The following is a 24,644-nucleotide window of genomic DNA, read 5'->3' as shown; positions in this document are numbered from 1 at the left end:
CAGCAGGAACAAAACTACAATACTTTGCTAATAATCATCTTCCTTAACATGTGCAAATTAACATTAATTATATAAAGACTTCTCTATGTAAACATAATCCCTTCTTTTCTGTAAATGAACTAAAACACAGCTGGATAATAATTCCTCAAAGTTTTTAAATTATAGCTCACTCCTTCTGCTGAAATGGTAACAAAAATGTTTACAGAATGAATATTCTAAAATTTCAGTACATACAGAGATGAATACAATATGGTGAACGGGGCATGCCTTTCATATGAAGATTACTTTTTAAAAGGAGGAAAAGCAGAGAGCCTGTTTTCTCTAAAATATTTAAGCTCTCTTCCTTTGGAAGAACAAATTTGTGCTTTTTTGTCAATTGCCAGATTTTTACTATATTTTCCCTTTATTATTGTATTCACCTTTAGTTTATTAGCTAAAGAACAGAGTGTTTTAACTTCCACGCACACATGTTAGAATTAAAACTTATGAAAAATAACATATGAGATGAAGGTCTTGTAGCTAAGACAAAGAAACTATAGCTGCAGGTCCTGAGAAACATTATTAATTCTCCTACAGACTCTCAGAAGGTTCTTTGTCAAATCTTGGATTTTCTCCTTTTCCTTGGTTTCTGCACACATCTTGCAGAATCAAATGTAGCAAGGCAAAAAATTAGTGTGAGTTTCTAGCTCCTCACATGAATTCTGGATGGAAAATGTTATCAAAGTGAAAAGTATTAGTGAACCTGTCTAGCATGTTAGGGAGGTTTCAGAATTAAAATACAGTGATCTAGGCTTCTTTTCTCTCTCCTGCTCCTACCCATTTCTTCTTATTACTAGGTAGCAGTGGGGCAGAGAGAAGAGAGGAGCTCATCCTTCCTAAAGCAGGAACAAGATGTTTGAGTATCAGGTGAGAAACAGATGGAGTCAAAGCAGCTACCAGCTCATTTATGCACTCACTAAAACCAAAGACCAAACACCTACTGATTTCAGCAGTACAGAACAAAGCCCTAAATGGGGTGACAGCTTTCTCCTTGTCTGGAAAGCAGATGGGACTGGAATTAGCAAGACTGGGCAGTCCGATCTTAGGGGAGAGTGAGAAGGAGTTGAGCCATTGGTGATGCTGCTTGCAAGCTTTGAGCTAAAAATCTGCTTAAGCATTTTGCTAGGAAGGACTCATATCTGCCACCACCACCTCACGAGAGTTAAGGGAGGATCAAAATGAGGACAAGAGATTATTTCACAGTAAAAGATGGTACCAAATAGGTATTTTTAACGAGATTTCTTGAAGAAAGAGGAGTGCAGTATTGATTAATAGAAAGGATGTACTCTGCTTGCCTCACTTATTGGCAAAAAACAAAGACATGTACAAGGCAGAATCAGAAAACAAAACTGTGGAAGTTCAGCATTTCCCTTCCCTTTTAGCACACTTTCTATAAGGAGCACCTACAGAGGGTGCTCACACCCATCCTGGCATGCTCATTAACCATAATCTCCTGAAAAGTTATCCACCACTCAACACACTGAAAAGAGACTTGGCCCTTCTGAAAACAAACGATTTTTTCCCATTCTCCTCCAAGAAAAGAGCTGGGAAATCCGTCATGTAAGTGGTTGATTTGGAAGTTGTCTTGTTTTTCTACAAGAAGCATAACATGTAAGCTTACATTATCCATCTCTCACCTTCTCACCCTTCACAGCCTCGCCACTAACACAGAAACATTTTCCACAAATTTGAGAATGGAGTTGAGTTCAGACACAAAGAAATAAGCTCTCTGCTGTGGAGCCAGCTGTGTTGTTAGTCACTCTGTCTGTCCCCCCAGCTGACATCTGTCCTGAGCGAACATGCCATGCCTTAGAGATCTGGACTTGATGTTTTCAGCCAGTGCTGAGGGCCCTGAGAAGAAGGTGTGTCTGTGTTACGAATGGATGTAGGAGGGTAGAGGGGACAAAGGAGTCAGATTAGATGATGTGCTGGTTGAAACTGGAAATGTTTTGGAGAAATGCATGTGCATGGAGGAAAATAAAGTCTGAAAGGAAAAAGACTTCAGGTTTTGTGGTAGCAAAGAAGGGACTGAAAGCATTGGTTGATGGTAAGGGAAAATCCTGGAGACTTCTCTACTTCAGCCAGGCAGGGAGATACAGAAGGCCACAAAGCTGTAAGCGTAGTTAGATCATTTTTTTAAGAAATAACTTTAGCAAACAAAACATATAGATATAACATCATAAAGGAACAATTGTGCAATTCAGGAGTGGCTGGTGATGCTTTCTTAGGAGACCTGAACTTTGGTTCTTCCTATTTTTTGAGTATTTAACCTCTCAAATATGGCCAGCCTGGCTGTGTACAATGTAAACACATGAATAAACCTCAGCTTTGGTGAAGAAGGCCAGCATGCCACTGATTTGAATGGGTGGCTCCAGGGACAGAGAATATTGAAACCCAGATGTTTCCAACAATAGGTTCCCAGCAAAGTCTGACTCCATCATTGGCATTTTCACCCTTTGCTCTTATTTCAATTTAATTCACAATGACAAAATTTTCGAGGGACATAGTCTGTCCCCTTCACATGCTCCTTTTGCTCCGCAAACTTTTCATCAGTTGCCAAAATTCTGGCTGCTCTGCACCCATGGGTGAGGCCATTGACCAGTTTGCAGGCACTGCTGGCATCTTCTGATCTCCAGGAAGGGATCACAGCAGGCACAATTTTTTCCTGTAGAGTATAGCAAGACATTTATGAGAGAAGGCAAATGCACTTGCTCTTCAAACCATGCAAAGTGTAAGGTGCTTACTTCTTTGCCTCACAGAAACCTTAAAAACAGTGGGTAAATAATCTGAAATGTGGTAATGTCCCAAATCAATGCCATGAGACTCTCATGGTGACGATGCTCAGATAACTGAAACCTGTGGAGGAAAAGAGACTGCCTCAAAATGTCCATGCTTGATAGCCCTACTCCTCTTGTCTCTGGGCAGGGAAAGGAGGGAAATAGCAGAACAAATTGTTTAGTGATGTCTCAGGTATTTTGCAGCAGTGGTGTCCTGGCAAAGATCAGGTCAGTTCTAATAGCACCTTTCATTCTTACTGCTGCACTAAGGAGCAAATAAGCCAAAGTGGGCTGCTGGAAGAACACTGTGCCTTCAGTGAGGACAATGAGGCTGGGAAAAGGAAAAAGGGTTGTTGAAAAAAATTCCCTCACAACATTGTTAGCGAAATTTCCACTCTGTAAGCACAGATGGGATCGATAATTAATAGCAGCAGTACTTTTCCTTGAGAAAAGGTGTGTTGCTAATTTAGAGTTCACTTGATTGTCACTTCTAGACGAAGCAGTGACATAATGTCACTGTACAACAATACTTAGGTTTAAAGTACATTAACACTGTTAATGCTAAATTCAGTAACAATTTTATTCTGCATTTAAAAATAAAAAATAATGGAATATGAGGGCATTTTAATGGACATAGCCAGTTTGAGAGCTTTACTTCCCTTGCCCTTTCATGTTTTTTGGCACATGCATTCTAGGTTTATATTTCAAAGCCCAGACTGGGCTTCCAAAGTTGGCAAGGAGAAAAAAAAGATAATACATAGTCTTATATGTAAATATTTGCTAGAAATGCTGCAAACTCGTTTGGTATTCTCTTTTCAAATAGCTTCAAATTGTAACTAACCAACTTTAATAAAAGCAACTCTTATCAGGTCTCAGCTATTACCTAATTTCAACCAACACTTTAGCCGAACAAAACTATAAAATTATTTTTTACAATAGCAGAGAAAACCTGAATGACCAAATAAATAATTCAAATTTTATATATAAAAACAATATGTGCATAAAATAATATATTGTATATATGTATATATAAAATCAAGACTTAAAATGCTTCTAAAGAAACTGCTCACAGCATAAGTAGGGAGGAGAGACAGATGAAACTCCATAACTTGGAGTCATTGTATTGCACAGTGAAAAGGTCACAGCAAATGATCTTTCAGCCTTGAGATGTGTGACAGGGAAGGTGCAGGTGATGATTAACTTAAGCACAGATGGGACTGACTGGTGACCACTTGACAATTCTGAAGCAGGGCACGAAGCAACAAAATGCTTGAAGGCCACCCAGCGCCTGGTCGGGCACCACTGCCATGTCTATGACAACTGGTGCTGCAAATGACAGGCAGCTTATGGTCAGGACACTGCACTGCCACAATGGTTAACAAAGTCCTCGAAATTTGCATGTTCAGTGAATGATTTGTTATTCAAACTGGTACCCAAGGTAAATCACTAAAACACCTCCTTGAAATTGCGCTCTAAATCAATATGAAACTGCTGATGAATAACCAATTACAAATCACTCAGTACTTTTACTCATATTCTAAGAGTTAAGAGTGAAGCTTTATAAATCTCAAGTGATCCCTTCATTTCTTCTGCAAATATGTCATTTCAGAATCTCTGCCATCAGGCCAAAAAGCTGCTAAATGAGAGAGAAATAGGTTTATTTTAAAGGGCCTCCTAAGGGATTTCATCAAGTTAAGCAGACAGAGAATAAACACTTCAGCATATAAGACTTTATGGCCAAGTGCTGTGGCTTGCATTTAGAATTATTTTCACATGAGGGAACAGAAGCCTGGCCAGAACAGTCAACCCCCTCATTTCTCTTTTGTGAAGCCTTATACACATCGCTTTTATTTAAATTCTGACAGAAATTCATTAATTCAACCATCAGCATACAATGACTACAAAGAACCCCAGCTCATTCTCTCATTATCATTGTCTGTAGCTTGCTGCAGTCAATGAGAAAGCAGTACCCAGTTACACCACATCAGTCGGAGAAGCCCTTGGCTCCAGGCCACCACATGCTGCATAAAAAGGACAATTGAAGCTTCAGGGAATAGCAGAAGCTTCACACTTTCTTTGCTTTGCTATTGTTTTATGGAGCTAGGCCAGGGAAGAGCTGTGCAGGTCAGTCTGCAGGTTTGCAATCAAACTGGTGACATTTCTTACTTCCAATTTATCTGGAAGCCCATTGTCAGTGAAGGAGAAAAAGCATCACAAGAAGACAAAAAAATTATATTTGGTAATGTTTTGATACATTCATTCATCACAAGGTGACTGCTCCTACAAGTCAGTCAGACCAAGGAAGGAAGTGCTTTCAAGAGCAAGTGAAAGCCAGACAGTCATCAGGAGCTGAACTTGTCTGCCTGAGCAACTGTGTCACCATATGAACTCATTTCTGGATACCCTTTCAACTAAATGGACAGCACAGATACTTATAATGTAGAAATTGTATCCAGAAGTAGATGTCTACAATGGCTTGGCTGAATCAGGCTCCATACACTTCTCTTTGCCTGCTTGAAAGGGAGTCTATATGCCAAATGTACAAACACCTGTGTTGCTAGTATTTAATGCCTGGGAAAATTAATCCTGTCCCAGATCCTAAACTTGCTGTTAGTGACTTCAGACATTCCTCATGTCTCTGCCTGTGCTGTTTTGACCAACTTTATTCCTGTACTAAAGGAATAATTGCAAGGTTCAGCTGTCTCCAGCAGTGCTGAGAATATGAATCTCAGCTGCATGCCCTGTGTCAAGTCCATTCCTGAATCTGTGTCTCAAGAATGAAGGGTATTGCTGAAAAGCTGGACTTGATCTTAAGGTCTTTTACAACCTAAGTGATTCTATGATTCCGCTCCAAGATACACGTGCCCACAGCAGCCAGCCACAGCTCCTGGTGGTAAGTCATTCCAAGAAGCCTCTAGGAAAACAGGCACAACACAGGAAACTCATGGTGCAACCATGTTCTTCTGCTGGCTTGCAGGGCAACAAAAAGCAAAGCACCAAACAGCTGTATCCAATGCAAATGTAAATTAAGAGCAGCTGTTTCCACCACTCAATACTAATAGGTGGAGAAAAATCAATGGCAGCCCTGAGAAGATGAGAGTGTGTCCCCCTGTGAGGATCATTGCAAAGGAACAGGTCAGGGGGTGCCACATCAACAACACAGTGTAGAGTTAACTTTGTAACCTGCTATGAACACAGTCCTGTAAAATATGCAACCTATTTCATTTTAGGGACACAGAAATAACTGAACAACTGTTTGAATTTTTTTTTATTTTTAGTTTCTACATTTCCTTTTCTGCTCGTTCCTTGCAAACATGTCACTAGAAACAGTTTTAATTTAGCTGGTTAAAAGCGGTTGGGGTTTTTTCTGAAAATCACAGGTAATTTATGATCTCCTTGGCCATCTCTGGTACCTCAGGGCTGACCCTGTCTCTCCACAAGTGACTGCTGCACAGCACGGGGCCAGCTCCATGCTTTGAACTGAAGCACCGGGCTCGACACTGCAAACAAAGGGCTCTTGCGACACTCTCTACACAACCTTTGGGTTTGTTTTATTCTCTCTCTTCTCAGCAAAGGCAATTACCTGTCCCAGCTGTAAAAATATTTATAAGGTTTCTGCCACAAAACTCCAACAAAGGCCCCGTGTCATTGGGCTGCTGAGGCCAGCGCTCTACTGTCACAGGTAGTCAACTTATACTATTTTTGTTTTCCATTAAGATTTCAGGCTCCATTCAAATAGCAATTTAGGTTTTCTTCTCTCCCCATGGACTCTAGAAGGCAGCTTTGTCCAGACACTGATGCCTCTAGAACTGGAGACATCTATTTCTGCTTTGAGATCTCAGATGACTCATGGACAATTTACACCCATTAAATCTTTTTGCTATTGTTCTTTATTGGACTCCTCATCTGTGCCTCAATGTATATATAAATGACAGCTACAACCTCACTTAGCCTCTTGTCTTCCTGGACTAAAGCAAGCTTGGACCTCCTGTTCTCCTCTCATTTACCAGAACGTCCTATACCTCTGATTGATGTGGTAGCTATTTCCAAACCCCTTCAGTTTGAACACAATTTACTTCAAAAGAGGCGATCAGAACTGTATGTGGTAGTCCAGGCAGACTCTGAGGCATTTTGTGCAAGGACACTGGGCATCTCTATCACTTCTGGAAACATCTTGCCTTAAGTCTTTCACACCCACATCTAACTTTTTGAAGAACCATGACATCAAGTGGGTTCTCTGTCATTTTGTGAGAAACTAACAAACACCTCATTTTCTGTCTTTTCCAAACCATGGGGCTTCAGAACACAAACTAACAAGGATGTCTGCTAAAAGTACAGGAACAGGCACCATGTACACTCAAATTAGCATTATTTCAGCTGTAAAGATAATTTGATTTCTTGTCTGTATATGTTTCTATGCACCAACAGCTCCTAATTTTGAGCATATTTTATTATTATCACACCTTTTCTGCACCAAGATCTTTAATGAAAATACTACACAGTTGACAAAGACACTCTTAGAAACACAAACACTTTTAGAAACCCATTGCAAGCCTGTTCCCATTTCAACACAGTCCACTATCACCTGCTGTTTTTCTGAATTATCTGTTATAAGATACCTGCCACATAAATATGAAAGGATAAGACTTCACATGTTTCTGCAAAACAGAAAAATTATCAAATACAAGCTACCTAGCACAATCTCCTCTTGTTAAGCTATTTAACTCCATGTTACTAAGGATTCTGTTTTGCAGAACCCTTTCTGAGCCGGTCATTCTTATGCCCAAATGGTACCAAATTAATGGCAATGTTTCAGATTATTTCCTTTGTCTTTTTCTAAATAGAAGTGTTATATTTTCTGCCTTTCATGTCACAGTTACTCTCAGAGGTTTACCTCAGAATAGCTGTAATTAAATCTCCATGCCAATGGATGAGGAGTTTGTCAGCCTGACCTCTCAGCGTCTTCATCTCCTGAGCTAGTGACACCCTGATTTCTACTGCTACTTCAAATGGAATTACCTTCACTTAAGGTTTCCAGATTATTTTCCCCATCCTGATCTCACCATTTTTACTGTCCAAGCCATTATGCCACAGAAGGACAGTGGCCAAGAGAAGACATGTTTTAATTCATTTATGCATAATATCAGTGGCATATGCAAGGCTGTTTCTGTGAGCCTCTCCCCGTGTGTGGGGCTGAGCAAACAAATCGGTTGTAATGTGACTGTGTAGGCCAGTCCAGCCATAACCTTACTTGGTTTCTGACATGTCCACTAATTTTAAACATCAGACAGCAGTGAGTGAAACAAATGCATGCAACCCTTCACGGGAAGTCATTATTCATTTGTGGTGCTCATGTGAAGTAATAATAGAAAAAAGTCCAGTGACCATGACATGGACTTTGTGGTGCCTGTACACTCCCATTCAAAAAGGGACTTGCAGAACATGCAGGAAAGAAAATGAAACAAGCTATTTCAGGATAAGAAAAGTTCCTTTTAAATTCTGAATAATTTAGTCTGAATTATTTAAATTGTTAAATGCTCTTTGACTGCAGAGAAATGATAGCTCTCACAGCTGGCTATTCAGACTAACCCGAACAGAAATGAGCAGTGACCTGTACAACCTACAACATCCTTTGCATTCCCTACTATAGTCTCAGGGCACATAGTATTCCAGGGTCAAAGACCTCCCTAGAAAGTCTGAATTAACCTGGCATCTTTAATCATGCAGTCAGTCTGGGGAGGAAGGCTACATGCTACCAAATCTTTTCCTCAACCACATGGCCTTCTAAAAATGAAATGTTCTAAATTCCCTAATCATGCTGCTCAAGAAAGATCACCTTCTGTCTTTTTAATGTGAGGATATTGCCAATTCTTTTTATCATTGCTGAGGTCTCTTGGGACAATCTCCTTCAGCCAATGATCCTTTTCAACCTGCCTACTCCTTCTATCAATGATAAGATCAAAGTCATCCACTTGAAAGAAAAATCTCTGGTATTTAATCGCTGTTTCCTTTTTCCTCATATGCCAATGTTCTAGCAAAAGTAAAAACTAAAATCCACATGTGCTCACCCATGTAGGCATTCAGTGGTGGCTGCACAAAGGTCATTGGCCCCAGCACAATATCCCAAATGGTTCATCAGAAAAAAATCTCACTACAGAACAGCTGTCACAAGCACAGAGTAAACAACTCGGTTATATCCGTTTGTAACATATAGTGAAGGGAGTACACTGATTCTGTAGCTATTAACAGACTCCCTCTCATTGTAGCCAAGCTTCAGTCATTCAGGTCTTGTCACTGCAGCAGTATGCCCACATTGGTGTAAGACAACAGTGTGAAAATCACTGCACTTGTGTGAAAGAGACTTAAAGTTTCAGGGCATTCTTGACTACTTAGTGTGTTCCAGATTTTGTGGAGCAATGCAGTTATCCTCCTCCAGAAAAGTAATAAATATCAGATCCTGGATAGATCAACATATCTGTCCCTCCTTCCAGCAAGTGGGAAAAGGTTCTTTAATCTACCTTACAAAAAGGATGGAAGTTTAGAGGGAGTCATTCATATTCTCACTGGCAATTCTCAACTACCATAGGAAGAGGAAGCTAGAAAGACAACAATGAAAAATGCTGGCTCCTTTCCTGAAAAGAAATAAACATACTGAAAAGGGTGCAGGTCATCATTGTCTCACCAAACCAACAGAGAGCTCAAAAAACTCTTACTGAAGGTGATTCTTAGAGAAAGTACACATCATGAAAGCCACTTTTGTATGAAATATCTGAAAATACCAACAGCTGTCTGTTATAGCTGAGCATAGATCCACTTTCACCATATTTTATTTTATTTTTACATAAACAACTCATGTCTTGCTAGCAGAAAAAATTATGTTATGTAATGAATACTGTTTTAAGAGCAAATGCTTTCAAAGCATTGATTCTGCTGCAGTCATTATGGTAAAGGCCCATCAATGAAATGGCATTATGCCATTAACCAGGGGAGTCAGAGATGTTTACCTTTAGCTGGGAAATTATTTGCAAGTGAAAAAGTGAAAGTGCCTGTTTTCTATTCTATCATGATGATGCAGCTCGCAATAATTGCAATAAGAGGTCAAATTGGACCTGTGCTTTCTCCTGAACATCCATAGCAAGCCATTCAGTCAGAAAATCAGGGAAACACAATTTGGCTGTATATGGTACTAAGATAACATTGAAGAGGTAATATTTCCTTCCTTCAGCTTTTTCTCTTTTCTTCAGCTAATTTTTCCCAGTAGTAGAAAATGAAGTAGTTCAGAAAGCTAGATTATGCAGAAGAATTTGTCAGCTGTACACTGTGGTGAACATACTTAGTGAAACACATGGCTCCGTTCATTGCAAATGATGTTATTTATGTACAAACAGATTCAAGACCAGGGTGTAAAGCTGAGCCATAGGAGTGCATTGTGTTACTCACAGGAGTGGTATTTTCAAGAAGGTCTAATGAGGAGTACAACTCATTTGAAAGAAGCTTTGGCAACTCACTAGTGAAAAAGGAGCAGCTATGCTTCTGGCAAAAGATTAAACACTTACTTCTACTGACCTGGGAAACTGGGAAGTTCCAGCAAATGCAGGATCAGACCATTAAACAAATGGATTTCACAGCACTCACTGACAAGACTCCATAAACTACCTGCACTATTTGTAGGGATGTAAGCAAGACCGTGCCGTTTCACAGAACTTCTCTTGAAACTTCTCTTAAAATGCAGTTATTTGTAAGAACAATAAACACCCTAGAATAAGGTCAGGGAAAGGAAATATATTGTTTTCTTGCCCAATATGGCTGAAAGGACAGTGCTGTGATAAACCATTTCCAAAGTAAAGCATGCAAGGGAGTATTTGTTGTCATGATGAGTTTGTGAGTCTGAGCTCTAGTTTGTGCATATACTGCTATACATTGAGGCAATGAAAAAGAGCCCAAATTTGTCAGCAGTATGAAGGCCTGGGCAATGCTGCAAATATAACAAACCATGTTTTGAAATTAGTGTTAGAAGAAAGTCTGTGTTTCAGGGAGCCTGAAAACACCTTTGCTATTTGCACTTCTACCTAATATGGTGAAAAAAATAACAGATGAATGTCAGGCATGGTTTGTATGACAAGATTTACAGGGCCTGCCTCATATTACCTTTCAGAGAGGCAGCAAATAGTCCTTGCTGATCTGCAGTTAATCTTACACGACTGCCTCAGAAACCTACCAACACTAATAATAGACCCTGTGTGCTGCCGTTAGTAGGTTCATGCTGAAAGGCACCGAGGAGCACAGCCCAATGTTAAAGAAAGCATAAAGTAACTCTTTTGTTGGACAGACTGCGTCTTTTGGTTCATTAACCAACACCTCTCAGCAGCCACCAAGGAGGTGGCACAGAGACAGTACTACAAGAAAGTAAGTTTGTGGTTACCTGATAGATTACGACCCGGAATTTGTTTTTTCTTAGCATCTCCTGTTGCTTTGCTTCCACCTTCCGCACGCTGTTGTTCTGCCTCTCCACACGCGCCCGCACCTCCTTCATGGTGGAGCTGACTTTGCGGGTTTTCTCCAGTAACTTGTTCACAGTGAAGCCTGTATTGCCGTGAGCCTGGGCAAGCTTTAAAATGTCGATCTGTATGGTCTTGATGGCATTTTCCATCTCCCTGTGCCTTTCCTCTATCCGTTTCTGGCTCTCCTGCACGCTGTCGACAATGTTGGCCACTTTGTCCAGGACCGTCACAATCGTGTAAGCTGCATCTTGCTCTTCTTCCTCCTCGAGGACGCTGGAGAGACGATTTTGGTGTGTTCTGTCAGGCTCTGAGGGGATTTCACGGCGATCCATTTTGCCTGCCTTCAGCCAGGTCGAGGGGAGGCAAAGTTTCGGTGATCCTGCCAGAACGACTCTGGCGCTGTTGCAGGGAGCCAGGGCGACAGCTGGCTCCGGCGATGCTCAAAGTAGGGCGTGAAACGCCACTCCTGGAGCTTGGTCAAATACTTCTGACTACAAAATATCCACACATGATTGTTCAGATACTTTCAGCAACATGAAACCCCTAAAATTAGGAAGCAATATCTGGAAAGGAACATACGTTTAAAGGGTCACGCTTCTGTACCGATGAAGTTATTAGTGTTAATCCAGGAAAGTTAAGTAACTTACTAATTAAGCAGGAAAAAACTTGCATATTTTTAATGATCTACTTTTGTTTTTGTGTTACTGGAGTGCTTTCCTCCGAGGGAATTCAAAAAGCGGTCAGGAAAATTAGCACAGTTGGTTTTTTCCAGCAAAACAACTTCAGGTCTTCAGCTTGCTGCAATTACCCCATGGGGTAACAAATAAACACACTAAACCAGAGGCAATATAGTGAAAACGTTGTATTGTGACATGCTTTTCCAGTTCAAAATGTTGAAAGCATTTTTTTTTTATTGAACAAATTATTAAATCCTACATGCAAAATTTTGAAAGCCTAAGCTACATGTTAAAACAGCTGAAAACATCCTATTCACACTTTATCTCGGGATCTTTCAAACGACAACTAACAGTCTATTAATATAACTATGACCAGCAGACTAATTTGGATGGACTTCTTTAGCTCTTGAAAATACTCTATACAAGAGCACTAGTAATTCATTCACTTTTATTGTTTTATTTTAATCACAAACACTATACAATCTGTATTGTAGGTGTTAAAACATGTATTTTCCTTAAAAAAGTTTAAGAAGTATTAAAACAGCTTTAACAGTGTTAAAGTAGGCTTTATTCCAATTATTCGTGTTCAATTATTCAACACCAATTTTTACAATACCTAAATCTACGAAGACCTACTTCTTTTGGACCTGTGCCATCTGTTCTACCAGGTAGCCTCCCAAATTATGAAATTTATAATTTTCCTCTTTAAAAATAAATTGTTGGAATTATTTCTGAAGATGGCAGTGCTTAGACCCAGCCCACACATTTTATAAATATGTTACAACTACACACAGCACACAGCTTCACAGTTCATGCGATAGGCAGTGTCTAAAAAATCAGTTACTAACTTCCAAAAACATTTAAATATCTACGGTATTTAAACACAGTGTTTTCTAGTTCCTCATAAGAAAAGTAAGCTGTAAACATTTTTACCTTTAGTTCATGCCTTGTTTGTTAGGTAATGTGGACTTTTTTTTGTTGGTTTGTTGGGGGTTTTTTTAAGTCTACAACCATTGGTGGAATAAATCTGTGTTCCCAAAAATATTACATTCCATGGATAAAGCACAAGTCTATTATATAACCATGTGATACAGATACAGAAAATGAACTACTGTATTCAAAAACATAAAAGTAAAGATACTAAAACAGTCCATAGCTGTTAGAGCTGATGCTTTCAGAATACAGACCAACATTGTTACACTAAAAATGTTCAAAAATAAGGCCTCTGAAATAAATATTTCCATTCTTTAAAAAAAGATATAATAAAAATGTACATCACATGGTCAATGTAGGTATAAAAAGCACTAAGTTAAACCATTCTGGATGATGTATCTGAAGTAAAATGGCCTAGGTTTTGCTTCTGCCGACGTCCTCTATTGTTTTTCGGGCATTTTCTGTTAGACAAACAAGAAAGAGAAATCAGAATGGAGGGCTGATTTTATATATGCCACATAAAATTAAGTCTAAAAATAACACATTGACTTAATTTTCTGTACTTAGCAATAGCAAGGAGTCTGTGAGCTGTGCTAACCAGGGGGATGCTCCTGCTGTTTGGTACTGGACTGTCACCTGGGCATGTCTGTAGAATCCCAGATCACTCAGAAGGGAGCTCTGCTTGAACTTGAGCCCAAAACCAGCAAGGTGCTACATCACTGAGCCTTGATCCAGCAAAATGCATTCCATCGGGAATAGCTGCATTAGCTTTCCTTTATACATATTTCATACTTAAACCCAGTGGATGGTTAAGCCTGGATCAATGAGCCTTTTGAAGTGCATGGACCTCCAGATGCTCTGCTGCTTGCGGCAGCCCATGAGACAGAGCCCACCCAGGAGTCTCTGTGAGGTGACTCAGGTGATCCCTTTCTTGGGGTCAGACATGCAACTAAGAAAGGATTCACAAAAGCCAGCAATTCTGAATGGGATGGGACTTACTCAGCCTGCCAGACAGAAGGCAATGCACAATGGAGCAGTCCTGCTGGGACGCAGCAAGACAGAAGTGACTGTGATCTGGGGATGGTTGTAGAGGGATGACATCAATTGCATGAGCCAAGTAACTTTTACATGTGCAGGTGGTGTTATATACATGTGCTTATCCTTTACAAGGTTCAGACTAGAAGGTATATATGGAAGGAGGCCTATATTATTCATTCATAGGGGTGCCACTCTACATCACAGAGCTTGGTGACAAGCAAGACATCCATGCACTGATGCAGTAGCAGAAAGTTTTACGGCCCAATGTAAGCAGAGCTGAAAAAGTGAAGGACAAGTTGGAGAGGAAAAAGCAAAGTGTGGCATGGATGCCCAAGTGCATGACTTAAATATTTCATGCATCTATAGGGTAACTAAGTAATCCTTAATCTATCCCAGACCCCTTAGTCCTCATTTGGTTCAAGTCCTTGATAAGCAAACTGAATTCCCTGTCATCAAAAAGAATCCAAGGCTTCATCTGAGTTTTTATATCGTGTGAGCATTTGAGACAGCCCAGAAACCTGAACTCTATGCTTGTGCATCTTTACATTGCTTAAAATAGATTCCTATGGAGAGTGTCTAAGAACAGGCCTAGTTGCACAATAATTTTCAGAAAATATATACAGTGTGAGGGATACTTCTTTCTCTGTGTAGCACCATTTACAGTGGTATTGCAGGGAACAGCATCTTGTTAATGTCTCTGGTTTCACTAGGTGGTAGCTGAGGATCCTAGCTTCTATAAGATACCAGCAATGTTTCAATAACTGCAGTGAAGGTCTAACACAGTAGCTGACCTTTTGGATGCATTTCAAGGCTAATCTGTTCTGCTGTGTATTTGGTCAGGACATTCAGAGTGGTTGCTGATGATTTCTGAATTTAAACAAATCTGACTTTTGTGACCAAAAAAACCCAAAAGGGGAGACAGGATGTTATATAATCCTTCTGCTTCAGTCATTAGGTAGTTTTTATGTGGGTATCGTAGGGCATATATTAAAGCAAATAAAATGTTAGGTGCAAAATATTTAAACACAAAAAACGTACATCCATACAGCGCGCAATTTTTCACTGTTTTTGTCTTTACCTACCTTGTTATGCACATGACAATTGCAACTATAATAGCAATCTGTACAGCTCCAATTATTGCTGCAATAAGGACATGCGTAAGCTTTTGCCTACTTGGGACAACATAAAGAATACTAAAGTCTGTCTTTTCACAGTGCTGTCCAGTATATCCTGATTCACATCTGAAAAAGAAAAGGAATATTTTATGGAATCTGTAATTTGACAAAAGCCCAGTCATTTTGCAGATGAAATAAGAAATCCAAGGTGACTCCAGAGAGAGCCGAAGAGAGAGAGAAAGAGCTGAGAGAAGAGCTGGTGAGGAGGTGGAGGTGTGGCAACATTTGGGTTGTGGAATGGTTTGGATTCCTGTGGCAAGACACAAAGCAAAAAGATATGCTCTACTTTTTCTGGATAGTGGCCCTCTGAAAACACACCAGCATGGTGAAGGCCCTGATTTGTCAAAAGAAATATATGTGGTCATTATTATATTGGCACAATATTTAGCAATAGTGAAGTGACTAAGGTTAAACAAGCAGACAAGGCTAAATGGAACCCAAAGAAGCATGCTCATGAAACACAAAGGGAGCATGCTCATTCAGCTCCACTGCCAATATGGGAGAGAAGTGACAAAGAGGAAGAGAAACCTTGAAACATGGGGAGAAAGTACGATTCCTTTTTCATGCTGCATTCTATAGAAGTGGAATCTTGCAAAATCTATTGGACAAGACCAGCACTAAACACCCTCCTGCCTTGTAACCGAGCCAGAATTTGATGGAGGTTGGGTTAGAAAACCTTATGGTTCACAACTGTTCAAGTGAAAGTTCATGAAGAATCAAAAAAAATGGTCAGAGATGGGGGAGAAGTGACTGGAGACAGATGAGAAGCAGCTGCTCTAAATGATACCTTTCCTGAGCAAGGCAACAGTTAGCTCAATGACAGACTGAGCAGAGGCTGTTCCTGATCACTGACATGTGTTCAGGCAATGTGAGACACACCAGTGGAAACAGGCTCTGGAGCAATTAATGTCTCAAGGCAAAATAGGCTGAAGCACAACAAGAAAAGGCAAGAGCCACCCACAACACTGAGATGAGGCCTGCGGAATCAAAGGCCACCACTTACAACCCTGAGCAAGTTCCTTGTACAGCTGTCCTTTAGAACTGACTAATGTGAATGCATCATTATGGACAACTGAATAATACAATTGGCCTCCAGCTCTACAGTAGAAAGCTGGAAAAGAAATACTCACATGCAGGCAGAGAAACAACCATTTTGTAAACTGGATCTGACAAGCCAAAGTGCAACACAAAATCAGACTCATCCTTCAAAAGCTTTGTGCTAGGGTAGGAATTCTGTTTGGAGCAACAAAATAATTACACCTAAGACCTTTCCACAACTGCTAATGCAACTCCTAATCCCCCTCTGCATGCAGGGATAATTATTGTGGTTTACATGGTCATAATCTTGTGACTCTACTTTCTCCAGCCATGAGCTGCTGTGTAAGGAGTTTTGGTTCCAGTAAGAATCGTTAAAGAAAAACCCCCATGTACTGTAAGCATGCTTGGTGGTACCTAGGAAGGGAATAGAGAGAAAACTGTATAGGCACTCAAGAAGAATGAGGACAGGGAACACTATAATCACACAAAAAGAGACAAACAGGAAGAGGTCTCCTTGCTAGTCAAGAGGACTGAATTCTTACTGTTACTTCGCTTTTGTTTTCATTAAAGAAGTTAACAGTTGAAGTGTGATCAATGTGAGAACTGCTTCAATGCAGTGGAGGCAAAACAAAGCAGAAGAGGCACATGTAATTCTAGGACGTTTCCTCAGAAACACTGAAGTGACAAGAAATTATTTCCAAGAAATACTGAATGGAGATTCAGGAGAAGTGCTTGTATTAAGAATGACCCTGTGGTAGGATGAAGTAATAGGCACTAGTTTAAGCTACCTTACACTAGCAGAACAGATTTCAAAGCATTCTGCTGCATTAATATATAACACGATAATATAGCACTGGTATAATAGCAAGATCAATAGAGGTCAGCAAAGATTTATCAAAATAGGATGAACATTCAATTAATTGAGTTAGCATAAAGAAGACTACATTTCTTTGTAATGGGTTGAACTGTGCCTTCCTGATGCAGCCTGCCATAAGGACAGGGCAGAGCTGTGCTGCACAAGGCAGGCACCAGGAGATACACCAGATCTCAGCTATGCAAAGGCTACTAAACTCAATACTATGCAAGTGACTGCTTACAAAACCTTCCTCCCACCTGCCTGCTCACAGTCCTGGAGGGCTGCTGTACAATAAACAAGGAGATTCATTGTCCCCAGCGAAAGCCAAAGTCAGAATTTGCTCTGTGCAGGTATTTTCTGCAGTTTTGTAAGTCATTTGATACATATATCACTATCAGGAAATGAGGACCAAATTAAACAATGTATATGCTAGATGTGTACAAGAATCCAAAGCACCTGAAAATAACAATCTGTCCCTAGCATTCATCCTTATATTCCCCTTGCCAGAGAAAGAGAAACTTTTTTTCTCTCATGGAAGTACATGATTACTATGGTGGATTGATGTCTGATATAAACCATTTGTTTCCTTAATAACTCTGCTCCAGTAGGAAACATGCATAAAGTATGAGACCATCAGTATTTTAATAGCCAAGAAAAATCCAGAAGAGATCTGATACTCAAGGTTAAGAACTGATAGTCACAAATTCTTGACTGGGACCACATGAGGTTTGTTGGGCCAGGCCCAGTGCTGAGATACTATTCAGGCTGTTTAAATACATAGCTGAAGGTAATAACAGTAAATGTAATTATAAAATAGAATTTAAAGGGATGGTACATTAATTAAGTTCATATAAACATTTCCTATAGGTAATTACTAGAGTAATAATAAATATGTAAATGACTGAATATAAAATTGAATCATAAATTAATAAGTTACTATAAACTTAGCACCTTCCAGAAAAAATATTCTGAGAAATAAAAAATCAGTTCATTCAGACAGGAATGTTTTCCTTGAAATATGTCTACTTTGAATATTTTGATGACAAATTAATTATAAATGTTGTTAAATCTAGTTCTAGATCAAAAGAATACTGTAATCAGATAGTGCTGCCTAATGGCCCATCAAGATGATGCTTCCCAAGAGAAGCAAAGCCATGTTGAGTTACCTTGGTTTCAGCCAAAGAAAAGAGAGAAACAAATCAGTCCTATTGGAAAGGTGAAAATAAACAAGAAAGGGTCTTTGATGGAAAAAGAAATAACATAAACTTTCAAATGCTTAAATTGACAACCAAACTGGCTCTGCCTTTTGGGCTTCCAGCTCTCTGATCGGTCTGGAAACTCTTAAATCTTGACAGTGCAAAAAACCACTAAATATCCTCAATCAATAAAGATCAAGGGAGAAAATGTGATAGTATCTAATAGATTTACAGCTGAAATTTCCAAAGCAAAGGAAAGCAAAGAGTTATAGCATCTTCAGCCACATTAATCTGAAAATACAAGCTTGCAAGATAAAAGTTCAGGAATGAAAACACTTACTGAGTAGGATACTACATCTTATTATGAAAAAGTGGTCTTCTTCTATAAACAGCTCTTAAGATTAATTTTATTTTTGGAGGAAAACAAAGACATGGAATTTGATTGGTGAAATGTAAAGTAAGGAATTATCTGGGAGCTAAGGAACATACAGATACCCTGGGAAACAGTGAATACCTTAATACTGAGTGTATTAATATTGAGCTGCTAGATTATACTGTAGACAAAAAGTGTGGGGAAAAGAATATTTTGCAATTTTATATTCTCTAGATGAAGCCTATTATTGTGAAAAAAGGGCAATAAATCTTAAAAATAAAATACTGATACTCTACAGAGTTTATGATGGGAGCAATAAAATGTAAGATAGTATAAGAACAGACTGAGAGGTCAATGGGAAAAGCACAGACATACAGATAAGCCATGCAAGGCAAAGGCCTTTTTAATGCATTTTTGTTTTGTTTTTTTTTTCTCTAGATAGGACTTATCATCTGAATATAAGAAAACAACACTGAGGCCACACTCCTCATAGGGATTCAGCTTCTGAACTACCTGACTGACTGAGCCTCTCCCCTGAGCACTATCTCCCTCATGGCTGGAGCACCTGGGTGCTGCCCATAGCACAGGGATACACCTCCTGTGTCACTGCTTAGATAACTGCAAACTGCTATGTCCTGTAGTTATGTCTAGAGAGCATTTTGATCAAGCTTTACAGCAATTTCAAGCACATTTTAGAGGCATCCAAGACTTACCGGCAGGAAGCTTTCTGAGTGGAATAAATGAATTCACATTTTCCATGTATACAGTAGCCATTGAAGCTTTCTGAACAAGGTATGTGGTTTCCAATGTAAATGTCTTCTCTTTGATCACTGGCATCTTGAAGAGAAATATACATGAATAATCATACATGGCTCTATGATACTAGTTTAAAAAACTCAACCAAGAATAGCATATCCTTAAAAACTTCTAGTGAATAGAGGAATGCAGAATAATAAAGCAGAAGCTTAAGGGTGAAGTTTCAGAGGCACCTACAGAGATTTACTAGAATGTCCTGCACTGAAAAATGTTCCTCAGAGGCTTCCAAATATGCCTCTCATAACAGGTTTTTCAAAAGGAGAAAAGTGTGCGTGACTGGAAAAAAAAGCCAATGCAGGAAGATCAACAGAAGCTTTGTCCAGGGCACTGGGGCAAAAAGCTAATACATAGATACAGAGAGCTCTCTCCCATGTGTAAACACAGGAAAAAATCCCCTCTAAAAAAGCTTAGAAAGAAGCCAAACCACATTTTATGATTACTGGGTAGAAAACCACTCGATAAAGCTCAGATCTGGCTGGTACCCCTGGTTGTTAACGCTGAAATCAAACACACTTCGATAGTGGTCTTCCTCAGAGAAATACTTTTATGGTGAGAGAACTTAAAAGTATCAAAATGAGCTTAAAATACCAATTCCTTTGAGAAATGTGCTGGTTTTGGCTGGGATGGAGTTAACTTCCTTCATAGCAGCTCATATGGTGGTGTGTTTTAGATTTTTGGCTGAAATTGTACTGGTAACACACCACTGTTTTGGCTGTTGCTGAAGGTGCTTGCACAGCATCAAGGTGTTCTCTGCTTCTTACCCCACTTCTCCCCTCAGTGAGGAGGCTGGGGGTGGGCACGAGCCTGGGAGGGGACACAGCCAGGACAGCTGATCCCAACTGACTGCAGGGATATTCCATACCACATGACATCATGCTCAGCATTAAAAACCTGGAGTTTTGGTATTTCCAAGGTGGCAGTCTTTCAGAGGCTGGCTGGGCATCAGCCTGCTGGTGGGATACTGTGAGTGATGGCTTGTGCATCACTTGGGGTTTTTCTCTTTTTTTGCTCCTTCTTAAACTGCTTTTACCTTAACCAATAAATTTCCTCATATTTGCTTTTCTGATTCTCTCCTCCATCATCCTGGGGGATGGTGGGGTAGAGCAAGCTGGTGGGCACTCAATTGCTGTCCTGGTCAGTTCAGTACAGTCCCTTCTGCCTCAACATCTTTCATGCTTCTGTCATGTTACCAAAACTATCCAATGCTGTGTACATTTTCAAACATTTTTTTCGCCCAATTTTTTTTCTGTAAAAACATCCTAAGCACAAAAGCTGGTATTTCATTATGAACTTCTCTAAAGAGCAGGGATCTTAAGATGTGAGCATAATTATGGAATTATGTCCATTTCCATGGCAATAGACTATAGTATCACAAATAAAAGACTATAATGAACTGCAGGTGCAAAGGAAGAGGGATTGTGAAGAAGAAATTTTTCATACAATTGCAGATATTTAAAATAATATCAGCAAGAAGAGAATGTAATTATGCAAGACAAAAAAAGGCATGTTGCTGGTTTAGGTTTTTCCTGACTGTCTTCTGGAATATTTTCTAATTTGTTTCAGGAGAAAGAAAATACAACATCTACTAGAGGTCTTAGATATAAGGAATCCTGTTGATTCAGGCTATGTTTTGAAGATACAGAAGACTTGATAAAAGGGAAGAACATCACTTAATACTGGAAATATGTCCACCACTGCCCTGATGGAATAGACTATGTTGTGGCATGCTTAAGAGAAAAAGTGGGGATATCTCATCCCAGAACTTTCACCTCCCTCCTCCTCCAAACAGTTATTTACTGTCACATCTGGTCCCAAGCAAAGGCTTGTAATAAGCTACAGACAATTAAATTAGTCTGTTCAGAGAGCTGCACCATATCTGGTTTCAATATATTTACTGATATAGAATATGTGGCCCAGTGAAAGACTGAAAGATGCATCTCCTGAGTGGCCAGGTAGCCACAGCCACCCAGGTCAGAGGCAAAACTGGTATTTAATCAAAAAGATGTTGTTAAATGCAAGAGATGATTTCTAGAGTAAAACAGACATTTACCTCCCTATCGATGGGAAACCATTTTTAACCTCAGAGACTTGCTAGACTGCTTCAGAGCTTCAAAGTGAAAGATTTAACTGGTGTAGGAGCCTTGAAATAGTGACTAGATATAGGAGTTCAAATACTTCACCAGAAGGAAGAGTCATGCATGAAAACTGAAACCCTGATGCTCATCTTGGTACAACAAAACCAGCAAGCCAGCTGAATCTGGGAAGAGAGACCTTTCTGATGTAACTTTAGGTAGCCACTTGCACTGCAGAAGAAGGAGACTGTCATGGTTCTAGAGACTAAAAGGTATTATACATTCAAAGAACAGGGTTTAACGAGAGTAACTCATAGGAACTGAAAGCAAAAGCAAAGAGATAGGAGTGTGCACTGCTTTCTTATCCTGGAAGCAGAAAAGTAATTCAAAGTAGTTCACTTCAGGATCTCACTATCTAAAAAGACCTGACTAGTGCATTAAAAATTTTCAAAACAGCCTTTTTCTTTTTCATCAGAGCATACTCCCTCCATGCACACCATTTGCTGAATGTTAGACCACACAAGCTATACACATTAATAATAATAATTATATACAATGGTTTTTCCACTAACTAGATTTCAGGGGCAATTTACATGCAATGAATAAAAGGCTGTTACTTCTTTGGAATAGGAACCAAAAGTGGCGTTTCATTACATCACATAATAAGATGTATATTCCATTTGGTGCCTTTTATACTTTCCTAATGTAAGTGAAAATTGACATTAAATCATTTCAACCGGTACATCATATGCAGCGAAAATAAGAGAATTTGTGAAGAGAGAAAATTATATGAAGCTTTTTGGCACTGAATGACTTTTCAAGAAGAACACAAGGAATGTTGAAAGCTGTGGTGGTATGGCTTTACTCTGTGAGGGAGTGCAAAACAAGTATGACAGAAAAAATTAATGACCAGAGCTAACAGAAAAGATACCAACTCCTCGCAACAAAACATGCGTTAAGACCAACATCAAGGAAGAAGAGCAGTGAGATATGTTCATTAGTGATTCCTTCCTATGCAGAATGGAAGCACCCATTTGCAGATTGGACTCTCTTTTCAGGGAGGTTTGCTGCCTCCCTGGGGCCCAAATTAGGGATTTCACCACAAGACTGAAGAGGTTATTACAACCTTCAGACTACTATCCCCACCCACTCTTTCATGTGACTACTAGTGAACGAAAAGTCTGAGGTCAATCAAAGGATATTTCAGAAGCCTTGGGGACAATGCTAAAAATGTGGGACTCTACTCTTCGTGGAGCTCAAGAGGAAAGAGAATTTGTATGATAATGGAAGCAAGGTCAGACTTCACAGGAAGAGTACAGAGCTGCAGTTTGTATATGCAGGGAAAAAAACACAAAAGGCCAAAGCTCATTTAGAGTTGAATCTGGCCAATGTTGTGTAAGATAACAAGAAGGGCTTTTTAAAGTGTGCTAATAGCAAGAGGAGGTCTAAAGAAAGCACTGGACCGATACTCAAGTGGATGGTCATCTGACTAATAGGGATGAACAAAAAGCTGAGGCATTAAAAGTTATTAAACATAAGGTAAGTTTCATATAGGTAAAACATTTTCAACCAATGTGATTCAGCATATTAGTTTACCGAAAACATTTTAAAATAACGTAACAAATACAGAATCTGCCATTTTTTTCAGAAGTCAACAGAAAAGATGGGGTCATGGGAGGGAAGCTGATGTTATGTTATTTCATCAAGAATGTCACAGCTTAGTGTCTTCCAGTAAAGTCATTTTCACAGCACTTGGAGGGAGTCTAATCCTGTGGCCAATGCACACGGTGGTGAGCAGCTGGGCATCTTAAAGGAATACAGCAGGCAAAACTCAAATCACATGCATCTTGCCAGCCTTGCAATGCGCTCTAAGAAAGAAGCTGTTCACAGGTCTGTCTCAGTTACAGAAATCAAAGCTGTAAGGCAGACAAGAAAGGACTTGCATGCTCTATTTTCTCCTCTTGTGAAGCCATAACCAAATAGCACAAAGTCAGCACAGTACCTTTCACCTCTGGCCGATACTGCATGCCATCATCTTTCTTTCCAACTGCATTTGTGTCATCTGTTTCTAGGTAATAAATATATGCATGGTTAGCAATTATGAAAGGGTTTTTTTCCAGACCACTACATGTACGTAGCCATTGAGAAGCCATAAATATTCAAAGAATTATTTTTAAGTGCAGTAAATGTGGACACATTCCAACATTGCTCCTCCCATACAAGCAGGTTGGTAGCACAACTGGTCAATAACCCTGGCACCCAGACAAACACATGGCGCATCTCAATTGTAGGCTTTGAACCAAAAACTTGTCCGTGGTATGCACCTAGGTTATTTTGGGGACAGTCTGTTTTGGTGTTGGAACTGTTCAAGTTACAGTTCTAGATGCAACTGGAAAAGAGATGGTGGAAAGCTGTTATTCCCACGAGGAAGTCCTAATTGCAAGCTCCCAAAAAGAGTCATACACATGATTAGCTACAAGGCAGTAGACAGAGGGTTTCAGTGGACCATTCCAACACTGGAAAAGGAAATAACAGAATCACTTGGATTGGAAAAAGACCCTTAAAAAAAACAGATCAATAGTTCTGCAATCAGGGCCCAACTTGAGTCACCTTGGAAGCAGATTGTACAGCCCACAGCAGCAAGAGGGAACATTTCCCACACACCCATATTCCTTTGGCTCTGCTACTTCTTACCATCCCCTCACGTAAGAACCGTTGGATTATTGCTGAGATTTTCCTAAGAGCTTATTTTTGTCTTTCCAGGTAACAACAGCCAAAGAAAGGTAATGTAAACACAGCACATATGTATGTAGTGTAAACATACCTCTGTGTATGTTTACACTCAAAACTGCAGATGGGGAGTTCACTGATAACCGGATCAGTGACTTTGGCTCAAATATGGAAAAGGGAAAGTTCTACCAAGCCCACTTATGTCAAAACTTACATTTAGCAGAAAACCAAAATTAAGCCTACCTGAGCAGTGTCCAAGATGCCTGATGTCGATCTGCTCTTGCCTCAGACATGATGCTTCTCTAACAAAGCATGGATTGTTATAGGAACTTCCATCAGAAGCACATACAGGATTAAAACTGTATCCACTGCAGTCTATATTACATACACACCTGTTAAATGAAACATACAGCAAAACAAAAT

The 24,644-nt window shown here is 39.6% G+C and overlaps 2 protein-coding genes across 2 annotated transcripts in view; both read right to left on the bottom strand.

Moving 5' to 3' along the window:
- Positions 1–11,659, bottom strand: part of MURC (muscle-related coiled-coil protein) — a 14,027-nt gene extending 2,368 nt beyond the window's left edge. The window contains exon 1 of the mRNA XM_009074494.1: positions 11,239–11,659. Within this exon, the coding sequence (XP_009072742.1) occupies positions 11,239–11,649 (411 nt within the window). The 5' untranslated portion in view covers positions 11,650–11,659. The remainder of the gene's footprint in view (positions 1–11,238) is intronic.
- Positions 11,660–12,164: 505 nt separating this feature from the next.
- Positions 12,165–24,644, bottom strand: part of TMEFF1 (transmembrane protein with EGF-like and two follistatin-like domains 1) — a gene marked incomplete at its 5' end in the record, with an annotated part of 48,573 nt that continues 36,093 nt past the window's right edge. Inside the window, 5 exons of the mRNA XM_009074497.1 lie at positions 12,165–13,388; positions 15,048–15,206; positions 19,317–19,440; positions 23,494–23,559; positions 24,465–24,613. Of these exons, the coding sequence (XP_009072745.1) occupies positions 13,304–13,388; positions 15,048–15,206; positions 19,317–19,440; positions 23,494–23,559; positions 24,465–24,613 (583 nt within the window). The remainder of the gene's footprint in view (positions 13,389–15,047; positions 15,207–19,316; positions 19,441–23,493; positions 23,560–24,464; positions 24,614–24,644) is intronic.

This window comes from Acanthisitta chloris, unplaced genomic scaffold (genome assembly GCF_000695815.1).
Source record: "Acanthisitta chloris isolate BGI_N310 unplaced genomic scaffold, ASM69581v1 scaffold8785, whole genome shotgun sequence".
In the NCBI taxonomy this organism is placed as follows: Eukaryota; Metazoa; Chordata; class Aves; order Passeriformes; family Acanthisittidae; genus Acanthisitta; species Acanthisitta chloris.
This window is presented reverse-complemented; position numbering and strand designations above follow the sequence as displayed.